Here is a 23,801-nt window from a genome sequence, read left to right as displayed (position 1 = left end):
AAAAAGAAAGAAAGAAAGAAAGAGAGAGGCATCTTTTCAGCTCCCTCGCCAGGGGAGGAGTGACTGCGTGTATAGGACTCCCACAAAGACTTTTACAGCCTTCATTTTAGGATGGGGTGTGGGGGGGGGGGGCGTTTAACACTTAACTTTGCCTGTCTTGACGCGCCGCGCGCACTTTGCTTGGACGCTAAATTGCGTGTGTGGCACCCCACGGCCCCTCCTCCCAGGGCCCCCATGGACGTCTCTCTCGTGGCCGCTCTGTGCGGGGCTCTGGTGTTCGCCTGGCGGCTGCCCCCCGGGCGCCCCCTGACCCTCTCGCCACCGGGCAAGGCGGCCAAACAGGCTGAGGCAACCCGCTATTTGAGGGAGTTCCGCGTGGAGCCCCACGACTACATGATGTCCATCTACAAGACCTTTTCCACGGCCGAGAAGCTGGGACTCAACGCCAGTTTTTTCCGGTCCTCCAAGGCGGCCAACACCATCACTAGTTTTGTGGACCACGGACAAGGTAAACACGCACGCGAACAATTGCAACACATTTCTTACAATAGTTTTGGGTGGTGTGTTTAACGTGGCTTTTTTTTTAAGTTTGATTTTGTGATGTCACAGTTTTCTAGTTGTTGTTTTTGTGGACGATTCGTTTAGTTTCTTCTTGTTTTTAGTGTGTTTTGGGAAGTTATTGTGCATTTGTTGGGTTTGTTTTTCGATGGGAAATTTGTTCAGGTTTTTTTTTTTTTGCAGGGGGGGTTGTTTGGTTTTGTGATGTCTGTGTTGTTTTGTGGACAGAATTGTTTATTTCTGTTCGTTCTTCTTTTTGACTAGGTTTTGAATTTTGTTGTGGTGGGGTTTTTTGTTTGTTTTTTGAGGCAGACAATTTGTTTTGTGTTATTTTATTTTGTGTTGGACGGTGAGCTTTTTTTTTTGTTGGTGACGATTTTATTTGTGTTATTTAATTGCGATTTGTAGTTATTTGTTTCTCTTGTTTGTTATCTTTAATGTTTTGCAAAGACAATTTCTTCTATTTGCTTATTGAATTTTATCCGTTTTGTAAGTTCTTTTTTTAAATTTTGCAATTATTTCGTTTTTCTTGTTTTTGGGGGATCATTTAGTTTTTAAATTGGTTTTGGCTGTGTTATTTGTGTGTTTTGTGGAAAAGTTATGTGCATGATCTTTTCACTCATGGCCATGCACTAAAGGTGTTTTTGAATGTTTTTGTTGAGTAATTTATTTGTTGTTGGAGAATATATTTTTTGTTGTTGGACATGTTTTTGGTGTTTTTGAGTGTTTGGCCAAGAATTTGTTTTTGTTTTTCGTGGACGGTTGACTAAGTATGTGCAAAATAATTTACTGTGCTTTCGTGTGTTTGTTTTATGGAATTTTTTGTTTGTTTTGTTCAACCTTTGTGAAATTTGTTTTTTGCACTATTAGTTTTATTTGTTTTGCGTTTTAGCATGTTTTTCAGTGAGTTTTTCATGGATCATCCCTTCATCCATTATTGGAGTTGCTTATCCTCACGAGAGTCGTGGGTGTGCTGGAGCCTCTGCCAGCCCGCTTTGGGCTGTAGTCTCTCAAATATTTTTTGGGGGTGTGCGTTTATTAAGTTAGTGGACAATTTTTCGTTTTTGGAAAATTGGACAAGATCTAACAAATTACACAATATTTCATGTGAATTATTTTTTTTTCATGATTTGTTTTGGTTTTTATGTGTTCTTACTGTTTTATGGCCTTTGGACAATACTTTGTGTACCTCATCGATACAGATTTGTTTAGCTTTCTTTCGTTTTCTGTTGCTTGTTTTTCAAGCAATCATTTTATCCATTTTAGTTTGTTCTTGTGATGTTTTTTGGTGCATTTATTGCACAATAATTCACCTGGATTTATTTATTTTTTTGACTGTGTATCATCTTTCCTCAGACGATCTCCTGCTTTCTCCTCTCAGAAGGCAACATTATCTCTTCGACGTGTCCACCCTCTCAAAAAAAGCAGAGGTCCTGGGAGCTGAGCTGAGGTTCTACACCAAATTGTCCGGCAATGTTGGCCTGTCTGAGCCCGTGGAGCTTCATCTGCTCTCGTGCCAGGACCGGCGGCTCCTAGACTCCAAAACCCTGGAGCTGCAGGAATGGTCCAGACCCAGATGGGAGGTCCTAGATGTGTGGGAGCTGTTCAAAGAATGGAGGCGCCAGGAGGAGAGCGTCGGGAAACACTTCTGCCTGGAGCTCATGGCCGAGTCAGAGAACTCTGAAAGACAGCTGGATCTGAGCCTACTGGGTCTGCACCGGCATGCTAGGCCCCGGCAGAAGAAGGCCATCCTGGTGGTCTTCACCAGATCCAAGCGGAGGCAGACGCTCTTCGGCGAGAAACGGGCGGGTCGAGCCAAAAACCGTGCGCCCGGGTTCAAATCCGGACGCAGCAGGCGGACGGCGGCATCCAGGAGCCGCCATGGGAAACGGACGGGCAAGAGATCCAGGACCAGGTGCAGTAAGAAACCACTACGAGTCAACTTCCGTGAGCTGGGCTGGGACGACTGGATCATCGCCCCGCTGGACTATGAGGCATTCCACTGCGAGGGCGTGTGTGATTTCCCGCTGCGCTCACACTTGGAACCCACCAACCACGCCATCATCCAGACCCTGATGAACTCCATGAACCCGGGACACATGCCGCCCAGCTGCTGCGCTCCGGCTAAGCTCAGCCCCATCAGCATCCTCTACATCGACTCGGGCAACAACGTGGTCTACAAGCAATACGAGGACATGGTGGTCGAGGCTTGCGGTTGCAGGTAGGACTTTGGACCCTGGACTCTGGACCCTTTGGCGGCTTTGAATCCTGAACGGTCTGAAGTGGATTTAGTGATGAGTACATACCTCATAACATATATTCCTGCATTGTTCTTCATCCGTAAAACCACCAAGAAAACTCCTCCGTCCAGTTCCCTTCAAATTTCCAAATTGACGTAACCCAATTTAACTTGAACTGGGTAAATGATTGACCAAAAATAACTTATGATTGACCCCCAATACAGTAAAACAGCACATTTTCAGTGTCCTTTTATTGTGGCCAGCCAAAGGCACACCTGTGCAATAATCTATCCATCCTAACATTTTCAACACCGCTTATCTGGTTCAGGGTCACGTGGTGCTAGAGCAGGGATGGGGAACCTATGGCTCGCAAGCCAGATGTGGCTCTTTTGATGATTGCATGTGGTTCACAGATCAAACAAAATATTCTCGCTTGTTTTATCCATCCATCGATTTTTCACTGCTCATGTCCTGTTCAGGGCTGCATTTGGGTCCAGGAGCAATTTTGATTGGATGATAGTGGCCTACGTTATTTTGATTTTATGGCTCTCTTAGTCCCGACCCCTGTGCTCGAGCCTATGCCAGCTGACTTTTTGGGTGAAACTGTGCTGTCTATTTAAGGTCTTGATATTGGACTATCTCAGCTAAAGAGAGGTAATAGCAAGTAAAATAATGTAGTTCAACATAAATAGGTACAAAGAAAATGTCAGTCATTCATTTCAAGTTGTTTGACATTTAAAGAGCGCACATTTGTTCCGAAGATAAGAAGAGTGTTGAAAGGATTATTTCGGGGGGCACAAGGCTGCAAACCTGTGCCAAGGCCGAGCATTCCTAATTTGGATTAGTATTGAATTGAACACCTTCAGAAGTAAAAAACTGCTTCGTAAGTGTGATGTTTCCCGTTAGGATTCACGTAAGCGTGGTCATTAAATCCCGTGTGGTGAAAACATTCAGTCAGAGATACAGCTCAAGTAAGAAAATCCTTTAGCAGCAAAAGACAGTTGTTTATAATGTTGAGCAAAAATGGGTTGCTTTGAAAATGGGATGGCAGTATAGTTAAATAACCCTCCCCCCCAAAAAGCGACTTGACGGAGGTAGCTGCTCCTCAACCGGAAAGCACTAGCTTAGCATTAAAACCGGATTAGGAAATAGCACTGTTTGACACATGCGGTCAGCTTGTTCAGCAAAACCCTTTCAAGGATCATTTGGTGGAAAGAGTTGCCACACAATCATTATCTAGACATATTTCAAAGTTGTTGGTTTACTCATTTAACTTCCTTGGCAGGAAGAGCCAACCAACTAGCTTAGCACAATGACCACATGCACGTCAGATGTTAGCCTTTAGCGTTGCTTAACACAGGCGGCAATCTTTTAGTCACACAAAATGCACTTTCCCCTTCCAAAAATACATTTACATTTCATAAACTTTATATACATCGACTTCTACTGCAGAACAGTTTATTTATAGTCAAATTATCTCTATATATTATCGTATCTTCTCTAGTTCGATTCCGGCTCGGGGCTTCCTTCGTGGAGTTTGCATGCTCTCCCCGTGCTGGCGTGGGTTTTCTTTGGGTACTCTGGTTGCCTCTACATTTCAAAAACATGCCTGGCAGGTTAATGGAACACTCTAAAATTGTCCCTCGGTGTGTGTGTGTGTGTGTGTGAGTGCAAATGGTTGTTCGTCTAATTGTGCCCTACGATTGGCTGGCAACCAGTTCCGGGTGTACCCCGCCTACTGCCCGAAGACGGCTGGGATCCAGCACACCCGCGACCATCATGAGGATAAGAAAATGGATAGATGGATGGATGGATGGATCAACTCTATTGTTACATTGCTGGTCTGCAGCCTGTGAAATGTCATAATTTTTATTTGTCTGAATTCAAATGTGGAAATATTTCAGTGTGCAGTGTCTTCAGTGTCCTCAAATTTAGATTTTTGTTGTTCATTTCTGATGCACTGATGATAAAAAAAAAGTACCGCATGTAAATATTTGATGTGCAATTGATAATTTTTTTTTTTTTTTGGTAAGTTATTGTGAACACATGCTAGATGTTTTTGTGTGAGATTCATGCTGTCAGACAATAGCACGTCTGTCTTAAAATGATCATTTCAGGCTGAAGAGTTATATACTGTGCTTTTCTTCCTTTTTTAAATATTTACTAAGTATTTTATATTATTGATTTTTCACATAAAATTGCTCAGCTAAATAATTATATTCATGTGAAATGTAATACAAGACATATAGAGTAAGAATTAAAGGAAAGAAAACATGTCTAAGTTTAATGTGTAATTTAACAATTTCTGGGATGGAATTCTAACTTTGATGAAAGCAAAGGGCTCCAGGATGGACCCCTGAGGGATGTCTTATTTGTTTAGCACTGCACGACAGTCCCCAAAACTGGTTTGCATGGATGAAACTCTTCTTGTCTTATGTCAAAAAAGGCTGTGGGGTCAAGAGGGGGTCACCAGACAAGTGGGCCCAGTGCCACCTTCCCTGGGTGGCCTCAGTGTGTGTGTGCGCGTGTGTGTGTGTGTTGGCTAATACTGGACAAACAAATTGGCGTACAGATGCAATGGCTGACCCTTCTTTACTCTACAGTGGGACAATGGTAGTGGAAGATCCCGACATCAGATTAAAACTGACTTCTCCATCCGGGGTTCAAAGTTTAAGTGGCCTATTGTCCTCGTTTCATTTGTGTGTGTATGTCTATGTGTGTGTGTGTGAGAGAGAGAGAGGCAGGGGTGTTGGGAGGCACTAAACAACCTCTAAAAGGCTGGACTAAAATGCCCAATTACAAGGTGAGATATAAAAAAAAAAGGAGGAGGAGACAAAAGAGCAGAATGCGACATCTCTGCTGTAGCCCCCCAGGAGGCGTTCCTGCTCTCCAGAAGATTTGCTGCGAAATGGAAGCTATGTACAAAGACACACAGGATGGGGCTGTTGTCATCAGCATGGAAGCGGCATCAATGTCTCGCACAAGTGGACAAAGACAAGGCAGGAGAAAGAATTTCAATGTGGAATTAGAAGCCAGAAAACAAGAAGAGTTGACAGGAAATGTTGCAACAGTTTGAGAAAAAGCCTCGAAATAAACACACCGGACACAGAATTAGGTACACCTGTTTTTTGCCCCTATCTATGAAAATCCAACTCTCGCCTGGGGCAACTAGAGGACTTCGCGGCATCTGCAGGAACAGCAGGTTGAGCACAACAAAGACGAAAAAAAATGTATCTTAAATCTGCAGGTGTACATAATAAAGCGTGATGGGAGGAAGTCTCACTCACACGCAAGCACGCACTTCATAAAGGGTTTGGGGTGTAAAAGGAAAACAAGAGGCCCCAGGATGGAGCCCTGATGGACGTCGTATGAGTTTAATGTGTATATGTGTGTGTCGGCTAGGCCAAGTTAGTCTTTTTTATGTGTGATTCTCTTTTTTTCATCTTTTACTGTCACATAGGGATGGGGAGGATGAGGACACATGTTTGCAATAGGAACTTGCAGCCGTCTCTCATGACTGCACTTGACATCCGTTCTTGTGTGTGTGTGTGTGTGTGTGTGTGTGTTTTAGTAAGTAAAAACAGAGCAAGTGTCCATCAGACAATTTAGACCCGAGTGCCATTGGTTTAGGGTGATAACGATGGTTTTATGTGTTGCTTTCCAATCCGTCTGCACTTGGAAACACAAACCAGATGAGAAAATCCACCCCACCACGGCCCCCCTCCCGACATGATTTAAAAGTGTCTGCCGAGAGCTCATTATGTCACAACGGCTGGTCATCACATCAAAGGGGAATGACACGACATACGAGGTGAGTCCCCCCCCCCCCCCCCACCAAACAAAAGTTACGGTTTTAAAGATGGGCTCCAAGCCGCAATTAGGGTTTCAAATTAGAGTTATGGTCTCAAATTGGGGTTTTAAGCCTGGGAAGGGTTTCAAACAACAGTTTTTTTTTTAATAGGGTTTCAAGTTTGGGTGTCAATCAGAGTAAGAATACAAGCCTGGGTAGAGTTTCAAAGAGGATTAGGCTTTCAACGTACAGTTTCAAGCCTCGCTAGGTACTCAACAAAGATTTAGGGTTTCAATGTAGGGTTTTAGGGATAGATAGGGTTTCAAACAAGAGTTCCAGTTTAAGAATAGGTTTCGGTTGGTGGTCCTAAAACTGAATTAGTGTTTCAAACAAGGGTGAGGGGTTCAAATTACAGTTTGAAGACAGAATCTCAAGCCCAGGTCGCATTTTGAACAAAGCTTCGGGTTTCAAATTTGGGTTTCAAGACGGGGTTAAGGTTTCAAAATGACATTAGGACAGCAAACTGTGATGTACCGGCTTGTACTGTAGAAGGAACAGTGGGGGCCTAAATGTGGTGGTAGGTGTGCGAAGGGTGGGCGGGGGGCCGTCAATCAAAGTAAAAAAAGGCAAAAACGATGTTTTGCCTTTGGAGGGAAACCCAAAACGTGATGTAGCCCGCGAGCGGCCGGACGGGAAATGCAAGGTGACGCCAATGTGCTCACTGAGGAAGTGCTGACAGGGGTAGGGGAAGTAGGCTATGGGGGGGGGGGGGGGGTCCCTGGGGTCTTCCAGTGGGTAACCACAAAGATTTTTTTTTTTCCATTGACAGAACAGAAAAGCTCCCACTTTTGTCAAATGCACACGCATGCGCACACACACAAATGCACAAATTCAAATCTCAAAACGGGGTTTGGTTACGTTACAAACAAGGGTAATGGTAGCGTCTAAAATAGGCAATAGGTTTTCAGGTCTTTTGCGTGACTTGATGACATAACATGGTGCTTGGCAGCCATTTTGAAATGCACAATGTGGGATTACTGCCTGGAGAATTTTTGTGTGTGTGGGTATTTGACTCGTGTGTCGGTGGACCACCTTGAAACTGTCCACGCAAGACATGATGCATCAACCTCACGTTAACTCGCTGCTGAGATTTATCAGAGCTCAAAGTTCCCCCTAATGCACATTCAGCACTTGCTTGAAAGGCAATTCCTGGCATTTGGAAAGTTCTTGGTTTGAAACCCTAACCCCGTTCTGGATTTCTTTATCATCATCTTCATTGATACTAAACCAGTTTAAAAGCATGCATTGAAACTCTAACCCTAGCTTGAAACCTTCATCCAAATTTGACATGCTAACCCAAGCTTGTCTTGAAACCCTAATTTTAAACACTTAACCTTCTTCAAAGCCCGAACCCTGACTTCAAACCATGATTGAAATCCTAACCCAGATTTGAAACCCAAACACAGACTTTTAACCAATGTGTTTACGAAACTACAAGCAAGGATTTTATGGTGTTCCTCAAGGGTGTATCCTGTAACCCATGTCGCTCTTTAAAGTGGTCTTCATGCGTTCCGCTGGAGCCACAGTACCCACCCCCACCATCTCCCTGCCCAAACTTGGCTGTCCCTCTTTGACCTTTAGGTGTTGATTGCGCTGCAAGCGCTAAATCTTTCCCGGTCGTCAGGGTTCAGAGGTCAATGAGGCAGCGGAGTCTAATGGTGGCAAATAGCGTCAATCACCTTAAACGACAAAAGACGACACACACACATTCACACACACAGTCAAGGAATGTCCGGAATCTGGTACGGGTTAATCCACTGCCGCAGAGCGTACACACACACACACACACACACACACACACTGGGTGCCAGTGGGACATGCTCGGAACATCTCACCAGGGAGGCATCCTGGAGGCATCCTAATCAGATGCCCGAGCCACCTCATCAGGCTTCTCTCAAAATGGATGAGAAGCGGTTTGACTCAGCCCATCCCAGATGTAACTCATTTTATGTCTTAGGGAGAGCCCGAACACCCTGCAGAGGAAACTCATTTGGGCCGCTTATATCCGGGATCTCGTTCTTTCAGTCACAGCTCGTGACCATAGGTGAGGGTAGGCACGTAGATCGACCGGTAACCCGAGAGTGTTGCCTTTTGCCTCAGCTCCTTCTTCCACATGACAGACCGATACAAAGTCTGCATCACATCAGATGCTGCACCGATCCACCTGTCAATCTCCCGCCCCTTCCTGCCCTCTCTCGTGAACAAGAACCATCCCAACCGCTTCACACTAACAGCCTGTATGAGGGGGTTCAGCACACCATAGCGCTGAAGCACCCCCCCCCCCCCCCCCGCTGTCAATCCAGAGGCACTCCCCCCCGATGACCACACGATGTGAAGTTGCAGAAGCGTGTCAACCAAGACAGCGCCACAACATCCTGTTGTCCTGCGGCCGCTATGCAACCCCGTTTGGGATCTTTCTCTTGAGGGAGGTTGCCTGTCACAATTTTGTTTTTGTTTAGATAACTTTTTTGATTTTTTTTTTTTGTTTCGTTTTGTTTCCACCTGTTCTTGTCACCCCTCCCTTGTCTTTACCCCGTTTTTTGTCGGATCATTGTGCTGTTGTGACATTGTTTTGTTTTACTGTCATGATTTTTTTTATTTTAGTTTATTAGGGGTTTTCAGGACTTGTGTGTTTTAGATTTAGTTTCTCCACCCTACCCCTGTCAGTGTTTTTGGTTCATGCATTTTGTTCAGTTGTTGTTTTTGGGACCACAACCATCACGCAAACATGACACAAGTAACCTTTTCCTTTTTTTAATAACTTCAAATTTCTGTGCCAATGTTGATATAATGGTTTTTGGATTTCGGCACTACCCTACTGACTGCTGAATCAAATGTTATGAGACAAGGTGCAGACATTAAAAAAAAAATGTATATCTCGTGCTTCCATGCTGGATTATGGCAGGCATTTATTATGGCGGTTGCTGTATGGCAGCCAAAAGTGAAAAAACAACACTAAAGCCTTCACTTTTTGGAGCGGGGTTGGACATTTCGCATTATTCGCTCATATTTTCCACATGTGCCTAATGCGGCGTGTGGAAAACATTTCCCGCACATGTTGTCTGAGCTTTCCATGCCTTTGTCCTCCTACGCTTCCTGGTGCAAGCGGGGTCGCTTTATGGCGGCCGGTGGGCCAATCATTCAGCGCCGCCGCCGCCGTGAATGGCCGAACCGGCGGGTCTGAGCGGGGCGACGGCGACGGCCGCCACTCGTAAAAGTCCGCGCATGTCGCCCCGGACAAAGAGGAAAACACGGCGGTTGTAAATTCTTTGGAATTGTGGGGATCCGCCATGTTGTTAGTTTTGACCCGGCGGACTATTTAGATCAGAGCTGAAGTAGTTTTCAATTTTTTATGTTCATTACTTTTTTTGTTTGTTTGTGTATTCTTTTTTTGAAATGTCTGGACTATTTTTCGCGTGCAATGTTAAATGTGAACGCAAAAGGTCAAAAGTTAAGCATTGTATTATACTGCCCCTGATGGCAAGTGTCTTATTGTTCCATGCTAACATTTATGACGGTGACTGTTTGACCTTCCAACAGATTATTTCCATTCTTTGCTTTTCAAAATTCAAACAGCGCGAGCCCGTCTCGTTGAGGTGAGGTTGCCGTCATGGTGACATGACTGGGCAGACCACCAGCACACGGTCATGGGAATGAAACAGGGGGTAAATTCTTAGCCGCTCATTCCTTGGCAAAAGGCAAGTCTAGATTTCAGTGGCATTTTATTTATTTATTTTTTTACCAGTAAATTGATGTATTAGGGAGCCATTTTGTGCAAGTTGCTAACGTCTGGGCAAATAAATCATCGTCATGCTGCAGTTTAGAGCCTTAAAAGTTCAAAAGATTTTGTTGATTTGAAGGCCCAAAACAAATGGTACGTACTTGGCGGGGTTTTCTCCGCTGCAGCTGTGGTGCATGAGCAGAAGACTGGCCGATGTGACCTTAAAATAAGAACGCCGTAGTTTGCTTTTTTTCCACAAAAATGTGATACTTTTTTTTTTTTTTAAATGAACAACTTTTTTTTCAAGTGAACAACTTACCTACAGTGAAGCAATACTGGCTGCTGTTTACTTTTCCTGCGACTTTGGCCCAGGCCAGGTGGGGGGTTGGGGGGGGGGGGGGGATTATGAACAGTTTCACATAAACAGTCAGTGTTAGCATAAAACATGAAAGCATAAAAATGTCCCCCCCCAAAAAAAAGACTCTAACAGGTAGAATTTGTTTGTGGTTAATGAGAGTCACCTTAAAAGGTGGCAGGTGTGCGCTGACTCAGATTTAACAAATTCCTTTCGTGTGATTGGTCAATTCTGAAGACTGTCACGTCATGTCTATGAAAGGGTGTACACATTTGTGCAACCGCCATCATTATTTCATTTTTGTTCAAATGTCTGCCTCTCAGTTGTATCGGTCATATTCATGGTGGAAAACGCCCCCCCCCCCCCCCCCAACCTGACATTTGAACGAGGTGTGTAGACTTTTTATATCCATTCTACATGAATGTTTTATTTTGTGAGCCTGGCAGTAGGCTACTATTGCATCCAGACCTTGCCAGCGAGTTCAAAAGTTGAACGCGGGTCAGCTTGTCGACTCGCAGAGGCCCTCAAGGCTCCCCCGAAGGCCCCTAATCCTTTTGTGTGTAACTGATTTCATGAACAAAGTGAAAACACCAGTTTGATCTTTTAATCCCTGCCAACGCTACCAGCTACTTGAAGAGTGCTCCTCGGTCACGTCCACCAAAACTTGTCTCCCCTACTCTTCTTCTTTGCGAGGATCCTTTGCCGTAAATCCATGCTGGGTCGACATTTTGGATCTTAAAACATTTGTACTTATCAGTCAGTGCCGATGAAATCAAAAAAACCGCGAGAGGAGGACTGGTAATAGATCATGCTGCATACTTCTCCGTGGAATCTGTGCGTGTGTGTGTGTGTGACTGGCGGCATGTGAAAGAGATTTTCATAAGGAGATCTGGTTAATTCGTAGTGTTTATCTCCATGCACGCGCACGCTCACACACACACACGCAAGCACAAACACACAGTTCTAGATTACATTTGACACTCGTTTATAGGCTTCTTTTATCTTTGCCTACTTTTCCCATCACTTATTCCCCCTTTTCATCCGCCCCAATTACTCCGTTTCCACCCACATACTGTCCTCATATTCTCCATTGTCTTGTGACACACACTGTATATATATATATATATATTTTAAACAGACAATCCTGTTATTTATTAACTCAATAGCGCATCATCACACCACTTCACAAGCATCACGAAAAGCAGCAGTTTGGCAGTGAACAATTCTCATTTATTGGCAGTTTTCGCATAGATTGGCCTTCAAAGTCAGTTTAGCTTCATGCTAACAAACAATGCAAATCATGATACACGGGCAACTAAGTAGCATCGGCGTCACAACACATTGCGGACAGATAATACAATAGTCACATGCGTGTGTTCTTTATCTGCTGCGAAGAGCAACTCATTTTATTGGTTTATAGTGCCCCCAGGTGGCCAATGCATGCACACCTGAAGGGGCAGCACAATGTCCATTGAACAGAGGTATAAAAAAAGTGTCTCTTTATATTCTGTCATTACCAAATGTTTTTATAAAGTACATAATAGAGTGATATTTTTTTGATTAAAAAAAAGAACATTTGTTTCTTGGGGGGAGGGGGGGTGGCTGCAAATTATTATAGGCCTTTCCATTCGTTTCAATGGCGTGTCTTACGTTACATGTCCCAAGGCACCACTGTACTTTTTTTTTCTAAATTACAACAGATTTCCAAATACTTTGTTGACATGCTCTTTTTGGGTTGTTTTGAATGCATTTTCTGAAATGTTCAAGTTATCGAAATTTAGATTTCACGTAGAACGTAACTTGTGAACATCAGACAATCGCCAATCAATCAATAATAGCACATTACATTTCACACTGACACAAATGTGTGAAATACTGTCAATTGTCAAGGAATGGGAATTCAATGAAGGGCAACAATCCTCATCTATGGTCGACGATAAGACTTCTCCCACTATTTAAAAGGCATTTTTGATTTTCTTTTGTGTTTTTACACCTCTCATCTTGACAGAAAAATCTTTCGAAGGGCCGACAAGGGATAGATTTTAATCCAAGTTTAGGGTTCCACCTAGTGGTGATATTCCGCCTTTTTTTAATTTACATTTGTTTCATTGGATTTAAAAACATTAACTGGTGTGCCAAACACAACATACGATTAATACTGTGATGGAAGGTCTTCATCATAATTGTGGACATGCTGTAGCCTGGAGTAGAAGTCAAAAGGATAAATGTGACTTAGCTTTTTTTTTTTTCTCTCTCAAGAGTTTTTGGAGAGGATAAAAGAACTTTCCGTGGTCGACATATTGAATTTATCCTGCAAATTAGATTTTTAAAAAATGTCATGGATACGGTTGAAGATGTTGCAGCGTTGCAGTGCTCCGCCACGATTATTGTCCGCATGTGTGATCTGTTTTGCGTCTGCCTGGAAAGCGCCGACAAAGTCTTGTCAAGGCCTGCAAAGGGTTCACGGCTGCTCCGTGCCACTGGGGGACTTCAAAACAAAACATTGTGAGCATCTTTTTTGTGTCTGTGTGTGCCATTAAAAAAAAAAAAAAATTTACGCTCGACACGACATTGATGGCGGGGTCAGCCACAAAATGTGAAAACAGATCACGTTTCTCAAATAGAACACAACAAAAGAGCCACATGGGGGAATAAAAGAATGATGCTGGGAAAAAATGTAAAAGGCTCATTTTGAACCGCAGGTGTGAGTGAGAGATCGCTCCAGATGCGTTTTAGGAGATAAAAAGTTTGGCTTGGACCAATCAATGAGAGAATGGGGAAAAAAATGATGATGCTGTCCCGCAGAGGAGACATATTTGAAATTTTATTGGGGGGGGGGGGGGGGTTTAAAAACAAAAATCATTACTGATGATTTTTTAAAAAAAAAGCTTCAGCCAATGAAATCGGCCAGCCGATTATCCAGTTGGAGAACGTTACAAATGGGACTCAGAAGTAAAGCTTAGCCATGGCCTGCAGGAACTTTTTCTTGCGCTTCTGCGCCGCCAGCTGCAGAACCTCCTCGGGGTTGCTCGTATTCAGCTCAGTCTGACCGATGGCTTTTATCTGGAAGAGAGGACGTTTCGTCATATACGCACACACTCAAAACGCCGGGCTGTGTCGACTTTTTATACCCAACGTACTGTATGTTGACACTTCTTACCGCTATTTGTCTCTTTTCCGCTTCACCGCGCTTGTGGTGGATGTCTGATCACGGTCAAGGTTATGTTTCAATATAAATAAATACAAACGTGTGAATTGAAAGTTGAGTGAGGATACGCGTGAGGTATTCCAAAATGGTGACGTCCCAGATGTAGTCGTAGAAAGAGTCCATGGCGTCGTGACTGCATCCAAGGGCACAAAAAAAAACCAAAAAAAAAAAAAAAAAAAACAAAGTCACGCTGGAACTGCTGTGTAACTTTTTGGGTGGTCAAGGCTGTGCGGAACAAGGCGTACCTGTTCTGCTCTTGGAGTGCTTTGAATGCTGTCATGTAGTCCACCTCCCTCAGGAACTGACACAGGACCGCCACCTGCAACGCAACATTTTTTTTTTTAAACCCTTTCCGGAACAGCGGTTATGACCGTGGACAGCTTATCCTGCTTATCAGCATAAAAACAACACAATTAAAAACAATCAAATGGAAGTGCAACAATAAATAGACTCTTATAGTATTGCACTGAAAAATGTGTGTGCTGTGCGACCTGTGTGTGGCAGTTCATCATCGAGCAGCACTTGATCATCCTCTTAAGAACCTGCGTGGAATGTTTAAGAATGAGAAGAGGTTGCAGGGAACAAACACACACGTCAAATCAAAGCAATGCGAGCACCCACTTGGTCCGTGTAGACGTCAGGCGGTACGGCTTTGGTGAAAAAATCCGACGACACGCTACCGGCCTGGAGGTACAAGTTGAGGGCAGCCGAGTACTGATTGGTCGCTGCGGGGCCAACACGACACAACGCCGGCGTTAACGTTGTCGGTTTGTAAATGTTGTCCGAGGGCGTCGCTTTACCAAAGTAGATATCAGCCTGCGTGATGAGCCACGATTGGTTGTTGGGGTTGAGCTTGAGGGCATAGGTCACCAGCTCCTTCACTGTAACGGCCACCGCCTCCACGTCCACCGCCTGGATGCTGCACAACACATGCGCAGATTATAAAACTAATGACGTAAGGAAAACTAAAATTGCGTGGGGGGGGGGGGGGGGATCTGTAATGAAATAAAATTGAAAACTGAAACTACAGCTTTTGTTTATAATAGGATTTGTAACAAAAATGCTCTTTTTTCCCCCCATCTTTATCAATCAATATCATACAAGAGCTTTCGGGGTTTAAGTTTTCAATGTATGTAATTCAGTATTGGAGAAGGAAGGTCAATCAAAAAATACCCTATGTATTAAAAAATATATAAAACTAATACTAAAACAAAAACGAAGCTTTAAAAAAAAAATTAAAAACCTTAAAATTAATTCAAACAACCTGTATCTAAAAACAAAATAAAAATGAACGACAATGAAAAATCCTAAACCATTATAACCCTGCAAAAGATGCATGCAAAAGGCAGACACCCAAACACAGACTGTCCAAAGAAGAACACCAGCGGTTGCGTTACTTGGGCAGAGATGCCGGCCAGATGGAGAGATGCTCGGCTGTCACTTCATTGACGATGTCGTCCTGCGGGAAGGGGGGGGCAACAAAGCCTCAAATTAATATTACTAGAGGCCGGTGTGAAGAAATAGAAGAAGGGCTGTTTCGGCAAGTGGCCCACCCTGACGATGCTGTGCAGCCGGACGAAGAGCGAGATCAACGTGGTCAGCACAAGCGGCTCCTGAAGCACAAAAACAACGTGCGGTCAGCATCATCAACTTTTTTTTTTGGTGGTGGGGGGGGGGGGTGATGTACTCACTCGGATCTTCTTGACGAATGTTATCAATTTACTCCTGGAAGGAGAAACGACCACAAGAGATGACGGCAACATTTTGTACAGTTCATTTTGTCACGAGCCGTTATCCATTTATCATCATTGCCGTTGGTTTTCAGGGCGCGGCGATGACGGCACCTGTGCAGGATGCCCAGGGAGGAGTCTCGGTGCTTGATGAGTCCCACACGTCCGTCGCTGCTCCGCTTGTGCTGGACGGAGACGCTGCAGATCTGCACCACGGCGTCCCAGAGCTCCTTGGCCGTGCGTCGGCTCTCTTTGGGACCCGGCAGCTCTTTGCACGTGGATGCCAGGAGCTGGCCCAGCTGAGGGAAAGATTCTTTATTTAGTCAAGGAAAACGAAGAAAAACACATTTCAATCAAATTCTATACGTATATAAAGCGAGCAAGACAGACACAGACACACACACGTTGAAGCATTCATGTTGACGTTGAAAAGAAATTGTGGCGTCACCTTGACGTAAGGGTTGTTGATAACAGCCGAGGGCGGCACCTGTAACGTCAAGTAGTCGTTCTCCCTCCAGTTCAACATGAAGGCCACGCACTCCTCGCCAACCACCTGCCGCAGAGGAAGATCTGTGCACACAGGAGAAAAAAAAAATGGTGTTACAGTGTAACAAGCCCGACCTGCCGGAGGCTCGGCGGTGGCAAAACTCGCCGCGTATCCTCATCTCCAGGTATCCGCGCACTCGGCTGACGAGGTCGGGGGGCGGCCTCTCCTTGCAACCGTCGGCCGCCGCCGTCTCGTGGGCTCGCACCTCCATCAGCAGCAGCTCGTTGAGCATCACCTGACGCAGGCGCGGCGAGAACTCCGTCACCAGCTCCAGGCAGGCCGAGAACAGCTGCCGCGCGTGCAGGAAGTCCTGAAAGGGGACGATGATGTGATGTCACGCCACTATGAGTCGCAGCAACGACGGGCTCACGTCACGTCACGTCGCTGTAGCGCAGGGGTCCCCAAACTACGGCCCGCGGGCCGGATACGGCCCGTCAGCACATTTGGCCCGGCCCTCTAACCCTCCTGTTGTCCTCGGGTCAAAATGACCCGTCACTGTGTTAAAAACGCCCCAAAAAAAACCCTAACTGCAAACAGCGGTGTCTACAAGCCTACTGGAACCTACAAAAGAATTATAAGGAAGGAACACAAGAACTTTAAGAGACTGCTCATATGTGTCAGAGTGATTCTGCTCTGACAACTGAGCTGAACTTTTATCTGTTAAGATTGTGCAACTCAGAGAGGGTTATTTAGTTATTATTTATTTCATTAATAGCGTTATTATTTGTTTCCTGACTTTTTTTCTGTAAAGAACCTGGAAAGGGTTATTTGGTTATGTGTGGCTTTCTGGAAAACAATAAATTTTTTAAGCTCCCCTACGATCGTCACACTTTTTCTGTTACAAACTGACACCGGCCCCCCATCAGAGAAGGGAAAAGTTATGTGGCCCTCACAGGAAAAAGTTTGGGGACCCCTGCTGTAGCGCGTCGTGTCACGCGCGATTTGACGTCACCTTCTGTTGTCATGCAATCTTGTGGCAAAATGTCGCACTGTTAACATATCAGGATTGACAAACTGCGCCGCCACGAAGTGAACCGCTCTCTACGTGGCGACGAGACAGTTATGTCATCACGATGCAATACGATGACATCATCCTTACCCTTATGGCTATGCAGTGGAGGCCTTTTGCCATGAGGATGTAGACCAGGTCTTTAGTCAGGTTGTCTTTGATGGACAGGATCACATTGATGTAGTCTGATGGAACTTCCCACTAACAAAAGAAGAAAGCAGAATTAGCTATGACCATCCAGCTTGTGAAAGCCATTACAATTTTTTGTCCCCAGTGTCTTTGAACGCATCACTCGTGTACAGCGTCTACCTTGCTATTGATTCTCCAGAACGGTCTGTCTGCAATGTCGTGGAGCTCGTTGAGGATCTGCCTGATCTTTCGCGGGTCCAAGGAGAGGATGAGCTGCTGCTCCAGCTGCCCGACGCTCACGCTGGCCGACGCTGCGCAATAACGAGGCCGTTAGCGACACGGCCGCGCGGCGTTCTTGCGACCGAGGGCGCAGCGCTTACCCGGGATGTCGTAAAAAGAAGGCAGCGGCTTGGCGCCGAGTTTGACGGCGGCCGAGCGCTTCCGCATCTGCTCCACCAGCAGCTTCCTCTCCTCCTCCTTCAGGAGCTCGGTGAAGAGTTTGTGAGAGGACACCACGAAAACCAGGGACAGTTCCTGCAGGCTTTCGCAGAGCGTGCTGTAGGGGCGGACACGAGAAACGCTGGGACACAGGAAAACTCAACATAATGTTGAGCGTTTACGGGACTCACTGCATGAAGGTAGCCATGTTCCGTCTGGATGCTTCGGACGAACGCTCTCTTTCCAGGGACTGGGCGCACACCTGCAAGATGGATGGATTCAAGTCAAACCATTAGGTACACCCATACAATTCATTTATTTTGCGTCACGCTTGGAAGAAGTCATTTTGTGCGACGTGGGTGGATGCTGAAAACTATTGGCCAGTATTGCAACCTGCTACATAGCCACTTAGTTGGTGTTGACCTCCCACCCGGGAGAGTGCGATTCCCAGGAACTTGAAGGTCTCGATGGTTGACACAGGGCAGTTGGACAGTGTGAGGGGCAGCTGTGGTGAAAGATGTTTCCTTAAGTCCACGATCATCACTATCGTCTTGAGCATGTTCAGCTCTAGGCTGTGTTGGCTGCTGCACCAGAGCGCCAACTGCTCCACTTTTTGTCGGTACGCAGACTCGTCGCAGTCTTTGATGAGACCGATGACTGTGGTGTCTTCTGCGAACTTTATGAGTTTGACGGCTGGGCGTGTTGAGGTGCAATCGTCCACGTAGAGGGAGAAGAGCAGTGGCGAGAGGACGCATCCCTGCGGGGCTCTGCTGCTGGTGGTGCGTATTGATGATGTTGTCCTTCCCAGCCTCACCTGTTGTGTCCATCCCGTCAGGAAGCTGAGGATCCACTGGCAGATCATAGGGGACACACCGAGCTGGAGATGTTTGGAGGTGAGGAGTTCCGGGATGATGGTGGTGAAGGCAGAGCTGAAGTCCACAAACAGGATCCTTGCGTAGGTCCCTGTGCTGTCGAGGTGCTCAAGAATGTAGTGCAGCCCAGTGTTGACTGCATCCTCCACAGACCGGTAGGCAAACTGCAGAGGATCCAGCAGCGGTCTCTGCCTGTATGTAGGAATTAAGTGTATTAAACAGTGGTCAAAAACCCAGTGCTGCGCGGGCTACAGATCGGTATGAATCTTTAAGTGTTGTGTAGCAGTGGTCTAGAATATTGCCTTCTCTGGTGAAACAATCAACATGCTGCTCATAATCTGGGAAGTTCACGGTTAAGTTGTGCTCTATTAAAATCACCCAAAATGATAAGGGGTGATTCTGGATAATTTAGCTCGAGTTTGTTTACTTGCATTTGTAGCGCCGTATTAGCGTTAGCTTGTGGTGGAATGTAAACACCAATGAGTACGAAGGAGGAGAACTCACTTGGTGAGTAGAATGGCTTGCAGTTTAGAGACAGAGACTCCAAGTCCGGGTTGAAGTGTGCGTTGAGCTTCGTGACATCAGTGCACCATTCTTCGTTGATATCGAAGCATATTCCACCACCTTTTGATTTCCCTGATAGCTCCGTGTAGCAATAGGCTCGGAGGAGGCTGAAGCCGGTAGGTACAGCGCGGCGTCCGGGTGGCGGTCACTGAGCCAGGTTTCAGTGAAGCACAGCGCAGCAGAAAGTGCAAAGGTTTTGTTGCTCTTTGTGAGAAGAAGTTCATCCATTTTGTTTGGCAGAGAACGTAGATTAGCAAAATGGATCAATGGGAGCGGGGTTCGAAATCCACGCTGACGTAGCTTGACTAGCGCGCCGGCTCGTTCCCCCTTCTCCGACGGCGTTTCCATGCTCCGTACAGCGCAGCCGCTCCGCTCGCTATTAACTCCGAAAAACCTTGTGGGTGTTCATGAGCTGGTGAAAAAAAAGTCAGAGCGTAGATTCCCTAATGCCAAGCAATTCTTCTCTTGCGTAAGTAAGCGGCAGAGGTTCGCCAAAAACCAACGAAAATGACAAAAACAAGGATTATACTAGGGAGCGCGTAACCGAGGCTGTCACACGTGCCGGCGCCATCTTGTGAGGATGTACTTCCTGAGGCTGCTGAGGAAGCACGGCGTAACACAGGGAGATGCCAAGACAGTTCCACACAGCAGTCATCGAACCAATCCTGTGTTCTTTCGTCAGAGTTTGGTTTGTGGCCGCCACAAAAAAAAAAAAAAAAGGACAAAATCCGACTGCAACGGACAGTTAGGACTGCGGAAAAAATCATCGGCACCGCCCTACCCACTCTTGAGGACTTGCACACCACGAAAACCAAGAAAGGTCACGGAATATCCTCCTGGACCCCCTGCACCCTGCACACCACCTTTTCCAGCTACTGCCCTCAGGCAAGCGCTACCTGATCCATGCGCAGCAAATCCAGCAGACATTCAAACAGCTTCTTCCCTCTAGCCATTAACTCCCTAAACACGAACCCAAATCTACCTGCATAGTGGCTCTTTGCAATTTTGCACACCCCTGTGGAACAGCATGACCGCAATAATTAATCAATGTAGCTCCAGCTCCGTACTTACTTGAACCATTGTCACTGATCTCTATTCCACAGCACCAGACACTTTAAAGCCCGCAAGGACATCTGTACAATTGCACAAGGGTTAAACTTGCTCTACAAATATGGCTACTGGTCACTTTAAAATGGTTCAATGATTTTCTGCACCAACTGTTGTCATGTCCTTGTTTATCGTAGTTGCTAGTTATTGATGATACTAGTGTAGCCTGCACTACCGGAGACAAATTCCTTGTGTGTTCTACATACTTGGCCAATAAAGATGATTCTGATTAGCTATAACAGTTAGCAACAAATATCTATAACACACTGTATGTATGTAAAATTGTTTGTCATTCATATAGTTGTATTTGAACATTTTATCCATTGATTGACATAAATAGAAAAAAAAAACGTTTTTAATGATTTGTATGTGAAATATTAAATCATAAGGTCCAGCGTTTGAATATGTACACAATAAAATTTGTCATCTGGAAATAACGCTGTAAATGTAATACTGACAACTATTGGAACTATAATCGAGCTGGTAATTTTTGCTACCGTTGTCCTTCACAAAATGGCGATTACCTCTAAAATAAAGTCCACAAGGCGCTTGCTGGGCTTCATGAGCAGCTGCTGGAAGCGCACACCAAGCACTTCCCCCTCCAGGGCGTCGCGCACGGCGTTGCATACGCACAACTGGTGGCACACCTCATCCAGGCCCGTCTCCCTGCGGGAAACGGTTTCGCAACTTTAACTGCGACCAATCTTGGTACATGCGGGATAAATGCAGGACGTTTCCTCGCACCCTTGCTGGGCCTTGTACAAGACCTCCCTGAGAACAGAGCGTCTGAAGTCCTTGGGCAAAGCGCGGCTGACGTTGTCTTTGATGAACGCTTCCACCACGGTCTGAAACAGGTACCGTGACTCAAGCCAACTCTCGCCATACAATGTTGTATTTCCCCCCCTCAAAAATAAAATGAGGGGCCATAAAACACAACTGGGGGTCCAGGTGAGGATCTAAAAAGCCTACTAGAACAGCAGAACTTGATTTAGTGCTCACCTGGTAGTTGCGGGCGCCGAGCATCCCGTTGATCTGGTCGTAGTGTGTGGTCTGAGAGTCACACGAGTCATAGTCTCCGGTCAGAGCTTTGCAGGCATTCCAGTAGCCAGCCAGGCGCTTCTCATCCAGGTGGACATGCACCGTGGAGTCCAGCTTAGATGACATGACAGGAAATTAGACACGGTTAGGGGCATAATGTGATTGAGGTTATACCTTCTTCAAGAGCTCCTTGGTCTGCCTAAAATGGTCTCTGGCTTTCTCAAAGGCTGGCTGGTCCATGCAGCCTTGCTGGAAGAAAATGGCACCCAAGTCATAGTGAACCTAAAAAGACCAGAAGGCGGAGCCAGTTAAAAGCTGTGATGCCTAACTAATGTGTCTTGGGTTCAATACGGGTTGGCGACCACTGCGTTCGAGCCCACCTGGCAGTGCAGCTCGTTGGCGCTGATACGAAGTCCCGCCGTGGAGGACTCGGTCTCGCCGTTGGCGGCCGCCGTGTCGGCGGCCAGCAGGTCCAGAGTCCTCATGGTGTGCACGTAGAAATCCTTCTTCAGACGTAGCGCCCCGACCAGGACAGTGATCGAGTCGCTGGCCTGCTCCTTTAACTGGACACACAAAATGGCATTGATATGGCGAATAGAATTCATTGAGAACCCCGTAAGGTTTTGCAATTTGACGTTTACACACCACGCTTAGGATGTTGTCCGTCATCTCTTTTTCCTGCTGCACAACACTCAACCTGCACATACAAATTGAAATCGGTTTGAAATTTTGTTGCGGATGAAATTCACCCATTGAGAGAGAAAACTTGCATGTTCATCTGGTGTGACCCCGGTTTGTTCTGTTTCTCTGGAAAGCTGCTCAGCACAATGGTTCTGATGGCCCTGTGAAGCAAACTTTTTCATTCTGGTATTCCTTTGGTGTCTGATTTGAAATGTCATCTTTTTTTTTTGGTCTCACCAGCGGTTGTAGATGAGGACGGCCATGGCTGTGGTGGGCGGCAGGGTGGACAGATCCAGATCCACGTGTTTGACACCCGCCGGCACTTTACTCACACACAGCAATTCATTGAGCAGCATGTTCAACACGGGGATGGTCAAGCTGACATGAAGACAATATATTTATATTTTTAAAATTTTAATCATTCATGTATTTCATTGTGTGTATTATATTGCCCCCGGGTGGCCATGGCGCTCATACCAGAAAGAGCAGCACAATGTACATTAGAGTGAAGCATTAAATATGGCACAAAAAACTTTGGAGCGCACCCTTTCTCCAACGCATCTAGATCCCATTTCATGTACGCCGCCACTTTGAGTGCCAGCAGCTTCAAGGTGCGGTTCCTGCGGTTGTCGGCAGGAGGCTGCACCTGATTCTGTTCGTTCACCAACGGCTTGGAGGCCTGCTCGAGGAACTGGATAACGAGCTGCACCCCCGTCGGGTCTGAGAAGACGCAAAAGTCTCATCACTGACGCGTTGGGACAACGTGTCATCTGAAGATTGTTGTTACGCTGAGCTCTCACCGGGATTGGAGCTCTGCAGGTGTTTCTCCAGCAGGGATGCATCCAGGAGGAACTCGAACCAGGAAGTCTGGAGCGGAGTGCTGGGCCTGCTACTTGTCACGGCGGCGACCCGGTCGGCCGCTTCCGCACTCATCCTCCCCTGGTGAACACAAGTCAGTGTTTGATGAAAGTAGGTGTGCAAAACTAAAATGAAATACTTGACATTTAAGGGTTTGTTTGAGGCAGCACCAACGCCACCTCAATTCGAGCAAAGGAAATCCCTGAATGTAATAGACAGCAAGTTTTGGGGCTGTCCCATGGTTACCAAACATAGTCAAAAAAGCTCTAATTCAACTATAATCGCACATTTATGTGTACAATTATGTGCATGAAACGTTTTTCCAGTACAAATTTGTTTTTATAAATCGTGGACATGGGACTATTCCGAGTGTATTCCTATAGCCAGCTAGCTAGTTTGTTATTATGTCTGGGGCAGCCCAAGCTAAAGGGGTCGCGGTGCAATGCAATGGTGAGTATGCCGCAACCGCTACTGGGAATCAAGCGCACCCCTTCGGACTCTGTTTTGTTTGATTTACGGTTCATTTTCTCGGCGAGCTGACAAACTTTACGGCGCCGCCGCTCGAACCGGAAAGTGAATAATCTTACCTTTGTGCGTTAACAATTAATTATAACATAGCAACTGCAAATAAACTCAACAAGGGCCCAAACTTGGGGGAGGTTGACCGCTGTTTCTCACGTAATTGATTCTGAGTATCGCCATTGCGTCGCTTCGCTTTCCGGTTCCGGTTCCGGTTCGTCTTCGGGAAGAATCATACTGCGCCGCATTTGGCGCATCTTTATAGCGCCCTGAAACCAAATTTAAATACAGTATTAACGTTTAACTATACTGTTATTTACATGGGATTGATATTTTTGTAACATCATACAGGCATGTTTGATGTCTTAAGTTCCTTT

At 45.8% G+C, this 23,801-nt stretch overlaps 2 protein-coding genes and 1 pseudogene across 3 annotated transcripts; 1 reads left to right on the top strand and 2 right to left on the bottom strand.

The window, feature by feature from the left end:
* Positions 1-111: 111 nt before the first annotated feature.
* Positions 112-5,023, top strand: gdf6b (growth differentiation factor 6b). Its single transcript, XM_086136820.1, has 2 exons — positions 112-508; positions 1,915-5,023. Exons 1-2 carry the CDS (start codon positions 112-114, stop codon positions 2,781-2,783), a joined length of 1,266 nt encoding a protein of 421 aa, XP_085992946.1. The 3' UTR covers positions 2,784-5,023.
* A 6,909-nt stretch (positions 5,024-11,932) lies between these two features.
* ints8 (integrator complex subunit 8) lies at positions 11,933-23,602 on the bottom strand. Its single transcript, XM_086137103.1, has 28 exons — positions 23,493-23,602; positions 22,848-22,986; positions 22,593-22,767; positions 22,285-22,425; positions 22,137-22,208; positions 22,012-22,063; positions 21,747-21,929; positions 21,541-21,648; positions 21,328-21,480; positions 21,073-21,173; positions 20,853-20,994; positions 17,977-18,047; positions 17,728-17,903; positions 17,528-17,658; positions 17,309-17,419; positions 16,315-16,519; positions 16,111-16,232; positions 15,777-15,961; positions 15,624-15,657; positions 15,486-15,545; positions 15,330-15,391; positions 14,733-14,851; positions 14,554-14,657; positions 14,424-14,474; positions 14,178-14,251; positions 14,001-14,065; positions 13,885-13,928; positions 11,933-13,787 (listed from the first exon to the last, which is right to left on the bottom strand). Exons 2-28 carry the CDS (start codon positions 22,978-22,980, stop codon positions 13,671-13,673), a joined length of 2,991 nt encoding a protein of 996 aa, XP_085993229.1. The 5' UTR covers positions 22,981-22,986; positions 23,493-23,602; the 3' UTR covers positions 11,933-13,670.
* On the bottom strand, positions 17,991-19,876 carry LOC147190992 (uncharacterized; annotated as a pseudogene). The gene is made up of 3 exons (XR_015103688.1): positions 19,808-19,876; positions 19,162-19,664; positions 17,991-18,849 (listed from the first exon to the last, which is right to left on the bottom strand). The product of XR_015103688.1 is annotated as an uncharacterized LOC147190992 (transcript).
* Positions 23,603-23,801: the final 199 nt, after the last annotated feature.

Source organism: Hippocampus guttulatus, chromosome 18 (genome assembly GCF_054856545.1).
Source record: "Hippocampus guttulatus isolate MCC_2025c chromosome 18, RoL_Hgut_1.0, whole genome shotgun sequence".
NCBI classification, from domain to species: Eukaryota; Metazoa; Chordata; class Actinopteri; order Syngnathiformes; family Syngnathidae; genus Hippocampus; species Hippocampus guttulatus.
Note: the sequence above shows the minus strand (reverse complement) of the source record. Positions and strands in the feature narration are given on the sequence as shown.